This window comes from Epinephelus moara, chromosome 11 (genome assembly GCF_006386435.1).
Source record: "Epinephelus moara isolate mb chromosome 11, YSFRI_EMoa_1.0, whole genome shotgun sequence".
Classification (NCBI taxonomy): domain Eukaryota; kingdom Metazoa; phylum Chordata; class Actinopteri; order Perciformes; family Serranidae; genus Epinephelus; species Epinephelus moara.
This window is the reverse complement of record NC_065516.1, coordinates 10,531,139-10,539,946: the sequence shown is the minus strand read 5'-3', so window position 1 is coordinate 10,539,946 and position 8,808 is coordinate 10,531,139. Positions and strand designations below refer to the sequence as shown.

Here is an 8,808-nt window from a genome sequence, read left to right as displayed (position 1 = left end):
TGGCCTTAGAAGTGTCTGCTTTATTTGTGGGGAAGCAAAACATCTTGATGGGATTACATGTTTAAACATTAAAAGACGCTGGCTATGGGGAAAAGTCAATCACATTCATTGTTTGCTTTGCCTTAACCGATGCGTATAATGCTGTATATAAAATGTTAGCTGTGATATCATTATCCACTTAGAGTTATATTTATAAGTCATTCTGTGTAACCTCCATTATCCCACTCTGAGTTAATATCAAATTTGCTTGGAAAATGCACATATGTTAACAAATATTGTTGATTTCAATCAGTGTTTCATAAATAATAGCAACATGGAAGAAATGACACAAAACATAGCCTATTGCAAGACTGGAGGTGTCATTATTGTGCATATGGCTGGATCAGCATCATCCTCTGCTTGGTGAATCATGAGCACATTGTGGTAATGCCTCCCACCAAGATAATCTTAACTGCATGCTGTACTGTATATCCACTCCTGCAGGAAGAAGACAAATGTACAATTTTTTTTTTCACATATCCACTCATATGGATTTCAGGACTTTATTGAGCAATAAAAAATATACACCAAGGAAAATATCATTTTCCTTATTCCCCATGTTGTTGTTCTTCCATCTTAAAATCTGATTCAATACTTCCAGATGTACGACCCATGATCCAAAGCGACAAAATGAAAAGAAAAAAAAAATAGAGCAGTCTTTTTAGTTCAACAGTTGGAGTTGTAAACCACCGGGAACAGTTTTGAAAGCATCTCTGTTTATATTGTTCACTGAAAATTTGAAAAACGGATTTCAAACAGATTTGGTTTGGACAGGGGTGAAATCACAGACTAGGTCGTCACATCTGAATCTGCCTCTCCGTAGAGTTCTGCCAGTTTCTGGAACTCAGGCCCCCATTCCTCCAGGTAGTTATAATCCTGCTCTGATTGCGTGCCGGGAGTGTCTAAAGGGCTGATGGATCCTGTGGGTGAGCCCTGGCCCTCATACGCGTAGGTCTGGAGGGAGTCGTAGGGTGGCACGCTGGTGTCCATGTCGGCTTCCACCAGTCTCTGCTTGATGAACTCATGCACATCCACCTCGTCCAGCTCCACTGATGGGCTTCGGCGTCCGCGGTGTGCGCCGCAGTGTTTTCTTGCCTCCGGGCGAACGTCCCGTCGGAACTTCAGCTCTTCAGCAGCAGCTGGGTTACGGAGGGCGATGATGTCGAAGGCCTCTGTGTCCTCCTCCCCTCCGCCTTCGTCGTCGTAGGTGACCACGTTCTCGCGGATATCCTCTTCGGAGATGATAAGGGGCTCCTTCTTGCTTCGCCTCAGTGTAATGAAGAGAACCACGATGGCTGAAAGACAGTAGACAAGTTGCATCAATGCTTGCATTTAAAAAAAAAAAGAAGTGCTGAGGATAATACGCTTCAAAACACAAAATAAGTAAACCATATGCTACAATGAAAAACAAGTATAATTCTGGAACATAACTTCATACAATAAACTGACAATCTTGATAGTTGTAGACAAAAGTCAGACAGGAAGACAATTGCTATTCTTGACAATTAAATTGACAAACCGCAGAGCAGAACGATCTCCCATAACACAGAACAGCTGAATGTGGTTACAGTGCTCAGTCATGTTTTCCTTAACAGCCAACCAAATGAACACAAGCTGATTTTATGTGCATATTTATCTGATTTTCCATCAGGGCACTAAAACTAGCCAAGCGTTGAAGAGTTGTAAATCAATAATACACATTACGTCAACATTAGCGTTGGCTGTGATGCTACTTTGAATGCAAGCTGTTGAGATGATGACAATATACACATTATCATCATCTGTGGAACAAATCTGATCTCATAACCAGTCAATATGCAAAACAGCTTGTAAATACAAAGCAAACGTGTCAGCATATGGAGGTATGTCTCATGGAATCATCTTTTAGTTGTAGCTGAGGCCAGTGATAGAAATAATAAGCCAGTTTTGCCACTTTAAAGAAACTATAGCATGTCTCTGCAGATATGTAGCTCACAGTGTATCCTCTCCAACTGTTAATGAAGTCATGAAGCCGGGTAATATTTGATGACATGCTACAGCTTGGAACTTGTTCCTACAGTACAACTAATGAGAGTTATACTTCTTCGGGTTAATGATGACCTTGCTGCAAGATGTTAACACTAACATCTATTTAATAAAATGGCGTAAGCGAGGGAAGTACATTTGTACAGCAGTGCAATATCTAAAAGGAGTTCATTATGTTACATTAACAGAGACGAGCGGGCTGGATCAGTGTTTCTGCAGAGGCATCCTTACTTCACAATCGGATTTTGTTGAACATTAGCAGGAGGAAAAACATAAAGGTTCAAAGGAACAAAAAAAGAATCCCTCTGATGAATAATCCCTATTTTAAAAGGCAATATATATATATATTATATATGTTTTTAGCATCTTGGCGTTCCACATCAAACTATTTAATGCTATATTTATCTAACCAGCAACACACCACAGCGTTAAATCAGTTTTCAATTTTAACACGTACAAGGTGAGAGCTCAGCAGAGGGATGGGGAGGTGTTGGTGCTGCTGGATTATGAGGAGGTAGAGGTTTCAGCTTTCATAATGTCAAGGATGCAACGATGCATTTGGCTAATCTACTGTATTTACTGAAGCAATACATTTTTGTATTCATATTGTGGTGACTATGGCATGCTGTAGACAGACTATAAAGTGATTTTCAAAGAGAAGATTTAAGCCTCAGAGTAGACTTGGAGTAAAGGTGCGTCGACACCAAGCTTGAGCTGCTTAGTCAAACAGCGGAGCCTTTACTCTTTCAGTTCACTTGGGCAGGTGAATATAATCCCATTCCAGCAGTGGGGGGATTGAATAAGTGGACCAAAACAGACTGAAAATGCCAGACCTCTTCTAGGTTTTGTCACAACTGAGAACCTAAACCAAAGACAGTACAAGAAATTACCCTTTTATGGGAGTAATCATGGACAGATTACCTGGTCAGAGAGCCTCTATAACAAAAAAATAAATATAGTCCCCTACTACTGCAAAGTAAAACACTGTGTTCACATTTATTTGAATGAGGCCACTGCATTGATACAGCAGAGCTGCCAACGCAGGACTGCTGTAAAAAAAACAAAACAAAAAAAACTGTCTCATCTTTTGCCACAATATAACCTTGCAGTCGCTGCAATGATAGATAAAAGCAAAGCAAGATTTTCAGGGAGTGTTACACTTTCAACTTGCATTCTAAGGGCCTCATCACACAGAAAGCGTTTTTGCAGATAAAGACGGCTTTTTGTAATTGTTTTAAATAAGAATTAAGCTTTTTGCGTTAGCGATTTTTGCATTGCAATGCGATTTACGTTTCTGCACTCTGGACGCCTGGTGTTTTGGCCAGAGCACATGCAATCAGATAATTTGATAGGCGGGCCTTCTGTGGTGGTCACCACAAAACATTTACAGTTGGTAAATAATGGAGAAGAAACTGGTGGATACCCAGAGCTCTATGGCTCGACAAGAGACGGCAGGTTGTCAAACTGCCCCTGAGTCATCCCAAGATATGCCTGGAAACAGCCACCATGGAGGCGAAGTTCCTGGACCAACTGGTGGTACACCCACCCTCCTTTTTAGGGTCTCATGTACCCTCACAGATCTCTGTTTCCCTGCACCCAACAAATTATTTGCTGACAGCTTCTCAGGCTCAACCAGAGTTTAGCTCTGGTTGAGCCTGAAATGTTCAGGCAAGTCCCCTCTGCCTGAACATTTTAGAAACTAGCTACTAATTCCAATAAAAAAAACCCAAACAACAACAGTAGATTGATTACACAAGAAGGTTAGTGTAAGGATGTGATGGGGTGGTTGCCTGTTAACAATAAAAGGCGCAGCAAGCATTTTTTTTTTTTTCGTTTGTTTGTTTGTTTTACCAGTGGCTTTCAATTTAAAAAAAACGCCTGTTTTGAAATCTGCAAAACACTCTCTGTTTGATTGGGGTTTAAGACAGGCTGTTCTCGTGTGCAGTGTTCCTATGTTTTCCAACAAAAAGTAATACATCAAAATTCGTACATATCATACACAATCATGAGCCAGTAATTTGTGTATAACCCACTTGTTTGGGAAGGCTTAGTTCCTGTGACCAATGCACTGTTGGGAGAAAAAAAGGAAGCAGGTCATTAAGGAAGTAGGTTGAGATGGGTGGATGGGTCATAAATCACGGGACTTTCACCAAGGAGACGGGTGTTGCAACTGTGTGAACCTCGAGTGAACTTAAAGTTACAGAGTTTAGGTTTAGGCAGGTAGTTTCTTTTATTAGTTTAGGAAAGAGAAACATGGCTACGATGTACCTAAAATTAACCTGAAGTTAAGTAGGTAACTTTATGTTGAGTACATAACATCATTTATGGGGCACAAATCTGAGGATATCATATGAACTGTTGTGTGTGCATTTTCATGGGACATCATACAAACTTTTGTATGAGGAAATGTTGTCCAAGGCCATATTTATCATCTTGCTAGCATCGAAACATTCCAACCCCACCAATGCATACTCTTGCATTTGAATGCAAGGCAAAACTTGACCTGAACACTAAAAGGGCAAGGTCTCAAGATTTTGACAGTGGACTTCCATACAAGACAGGTGCACAGGTAACGCATCTTAATGCTTGTCATTACCTCAGCCAAGTAGGTAATATTTTCGGTTCAGTTTGGTGGTTTGGCTGTCAGCAGGATTATGGAAAAACCCCTGGCCTGATTTTCATGAAACTTGGCGGGACGGGTGCAGCATGGGGCAAGGAAGAACCCATTAAATTTTGGAGTGTATCACGGAGCGGATACATGAATAATTTTTCACTTTTTTTAACATTGCAAGATAGGGCATTTGGCCTAGGCAGGGGACTTAACTCTCCATGTTCTCTTCTAGTTTATACTGATTTTATTTTTGCATATTTTCCCCAAGAAATGTACAATTAATCAAGTTACCTCAAACCAAGTAGCAAAGTTAATAAGGTGGACCCGAGGCCCCAAGGCAGGAAGTTTAGGCAAGCCTAAACTAATAAAATGAATTAACTTAGTTTGGATTCTTACTCCCATGGCTATTTCTTCTCCATATTTTTAACTGCAGGGTCTAGAATCAAACTTTTAGCATGGCAGGATAATGGGTGACTAAAACTTAGTCTAGTAACTGAACTGCTTGTGAGGCCATGGGACATTTTCTTCAAGCCTTAACTGAGTTGCAGTTGGATAATGTGAAACTAATGTAGAGTGCAACAAAGTAAACTTTTCCATTATAGACTAAAATGCGTTTGACTGCACCCTAAGACACCTTATGACTATGAAATGATGCACAGATTCATCTCTCTACACATATTTAATTGTTGTGCAGTTCCTTACCTGCATTTTAATGAAATGTCCCCAACCTGCATGTGCTTAATCCATGAAAAATTGACTTTACTCCACCTGGTGCACTGCTGCTGCCCAAGTGGGGTTAGAAAGGGTGAAAAAATGCAATTTGTGTGGGACAGTGCTTATCACTCAACTTGTTTAAAGCAGCCAATTACACAATGCAAAGATGTGAGAGAATGTGGGGTGAGCTGGGTCAATCACTATGAGCAGAACTAGGAAATAAAGAATTTAGTTTTTTTTTTTTCATTTACTGCACAATGTGTATTTTGGAGCTACTACAATTTTGGTCACTTCCCACTCTCTATCTACAGTATAAGATCTCACTGTGGTTTAGAGGTAAACAGCCGGAATATAATGACTCGGTTAATGCACCTTCCAGACTGCACTTTCCACAGTTCATGATCTACTTGTATTTGTTGTATTTTCCTATCCACTGTACACACTATATTGTATTACACTCTCTACATTAATGCTCCCTCAATGGTCCATTCAGGTCATTTCATTTGCCTAGCCAAGGCCAGTCCAGGTCTAGCTGTTGCTCAGTACACCACTTATGTCACCCGGGAGCATTACCCAAGTCTACAGATATACATTTGCTGCAGCAGGAGCAATCGCAAAGTCTCATTTATGCTGCATTCTTCAGGGTTATGGAAGATTACACTGGGAGACTAGAGGGACTGTGTCATAAAATAATGTCTCTAATCCAGATAAGAGGCCATTCCTTGTAACTTCTTAGGGAAGACATCTCAGCTTACAGACAGTAAAACTTATCGAACAAAAGTAGACTAGTCTTCTCATGCACTGCTCACATGTACAGCTACAAAAAATAATGCACCACAATTCATATATAGAGTAACTACTGTATAACCCATGTTATTGGGAAGGCTACAATCGTGACCAATGTGCTGACAGGAGTAAAGAAGGAAGCAGTATGTAAAGACTGAGAGTCCGGGTAAGGAGGTAGGTTGGGGTAGTGGATGGGTCAAACAACACAGGACTTTCCCCCAGGAGACAGATGTTCGTGACCGTGTGAAACCAAGCAAGATATGTCTTTACCATGTTTCTTTTCCTAAACCTAACTTGCGTAACTCTACTTGCCTCAACCCATCTACATAACTTTGTGTTAAGTGTGTGACTTTATGTACCAACCGTTGTATGTGCTTTTTCACAAGCTACAATATGAACCACTGAGGATATGTTAAAGGGAAAAACACTAAAAAGATCACAATTGCAAATATTTTAAGTCTACTGTTTGTGTTGTTTTCTGATGTCTTTGAAATATAATAACAGCAAAGCACTTCTTCAACATTTCCCTACATTTTTAAGTGTGAACAGTCAATTTGAAACAGCTTTTTTAAAGTGTTTTGTTTATTTGATAATGTTGACAGTTTGCCTACCAGACCTTTTATGGCACTGACTCACAGACTATCCTGGGGCAACTGTAGCTCAGAGGTGGAGCGAGTTGTCCACTAATCGGAAGATCGGTGGTTTGATCCCTGGCTTGTCCGATCCACATGTCGAAGTATCCTTGGGCAAGATACTGAACCCCAAATTGCTCTCAATGGCTGTTCCATTGTTGTGTGAGTGTGATTGAATGGTTACTGAGTAGCAGGTGGCACTATGTATGGTAGCCTCAGCCACCAGTGTGTGAATGGGTGAATGTGACGTAGTGTAAAAAATCGCTTAGTGGTCAGAAGACTAGACAAAGTGCAGTCCATTTACCACTTACAAAACAATTTAACCAGCATGCCTACACAATGCTGGCATGGCTAGTGCTATTGGTGATTCAAACAAAGTAGCTATCGGCACTGCCGAAGCCAGTTCTTATAACTGCAGAAGCCAGAGATTTATAACTCCAACTGAGATATTATCATATTTTAATGGAAACTGCGGCCACAAGGTCTGAAAAAATAAGTCAGAAAATCAGCTACATCGACAACAACTTTGAGCAACTCACTGAGTTGTAGCATCCAGCCAGTCTTGGGAAATAGCTATGACTGAATGATGAGCACAAGAAATCATGAACAATGGGTTTGACCATGAAGTAAAAGCTACAAAGTTCCTCCATCCAAGTCAAACTCACAGCACTTTTGTAAAGGACCTGGCCTTCCTCCCCTGCTATTGCATTCTCTAAATTGTGTGCTCTGCAAAATTGAAATCATAACACATTTTTCAGCTATAGCAACTGTAATGAAGCCAGTGGTGGAGCTTGTACCAGCTCACTTGGAAGCATATGAATTTTATATTTTATGTTTTTGAACTGCTGCATAATTTGGTTCATGCAGGCTAAATAAAATTTCCATTGCATCTGTAGTACAGTATACCTTTACTGCACCTGCTTTTTTCACTTTCTGCATAATATGATACATAGTTTAAGTGGTAATACATATACTTTAATTGTTTTTTTCTTGGCTTTTAAAAGTAATTTCTGTCTGTGATTCTATAATACTTTATTTAGTTTGGGAAGTGGGAATGACAATAATTGAGGGCTGGTAAATGGAGGGGTGGGAGGAGGTTTTACTGAAAAAGAACACCTCAAAGCTCACCATTATCAACTGAGTCAGATGAGAGATAGTTTGTATCCCTTTCTGGTTTGCTGCAGGCCTAATTAGGATGGCTTATTAGAGGGCTCGGAGATAAAACATGGACATTAATCAGACAGACTAAAAACAATCACACACAAACAAATCACAGTGACAAGCAAGAATTAAAAATGCAACTCGTGTCTATGTAAGTGATATAAACAACGGTTTTACCACTTTTGTCTGTCAACCACTCAACTTTATAGTGCATTTATAAAACCAACTTGGCACTTTTCATTCTTTGCTCAGCCTTGAGCAGTTGTGTTTAAACAGTATTGTTGACCAAAATGAACTTGAAGAGCCATCTCGAGGTTTTATGGGAACAAGGAGGTAGATATCAACAATTTCTTGGCAAGTACGGGCACATACTGTAGCTCAAGTTAAATAATATGTTATTTTATGATAAGATTTTTGGAGGCATTTTTGGACTTGTTTGACAGTACACCACTCTGGAGGTGGTCTGGCTCACATTGTGTTGTGTAAATGGTAGAAATTCAATATGTTTACAATTTATAAAAATCTCATCTAGGAAGTTGAAAAATCACCCAACTTACCTATTCTTGCTAAAGGTTATGTCTGGCAAAAGTTAGAAGTACAGTGGCGATTGCTCTAAGACTGCAAGGGAAGCTCAGCTTCCCCTATAATGTCAAAAAATAAGTGGTTAAATATGTACTGTTGTCAGGGCCATACGCAGGATTTTTGAAATACCGAGGTCATTTAGTCGTGGTGCACGTGGGGGGGTCAGAAATTTTTGTCAATTATATATCAAAAGCCTTCAATCTGGTGTACTTTGACAGCCAAATTAAGAGGCTACATCTATAAAGAACTACACACATC

The 8,808-nt window shown here is 40.0% G+C and overlaps 1 protein-coding gene across 2 annotated transcripts in view; it reads right to left on the bottom strand.

The window, feature by feature from the left end:
• Window positions 1–522: 522 nt before the first annotated feature.
• LOC126397485 (cadherin-18) overlaps window positions 523–8,808 on the bottom strand; it is a 260,496-nt gene continuing 252,210 nt past the window's right edge. For both annotated transcript variants that reach the window (XM_050056324.1, XM_050056323.1), the window contains exon 12: window positions 523–1,334. In XM_050056324.1, the coding sequence (XP_049912281.1) occupies window positions 829–1,334 (506 nt within the window). In that variant the 3' untranslated portion in view covers window positions 523–828. The remainder of the gene's footprint in view (window positions 1,335–8,808) is intronic.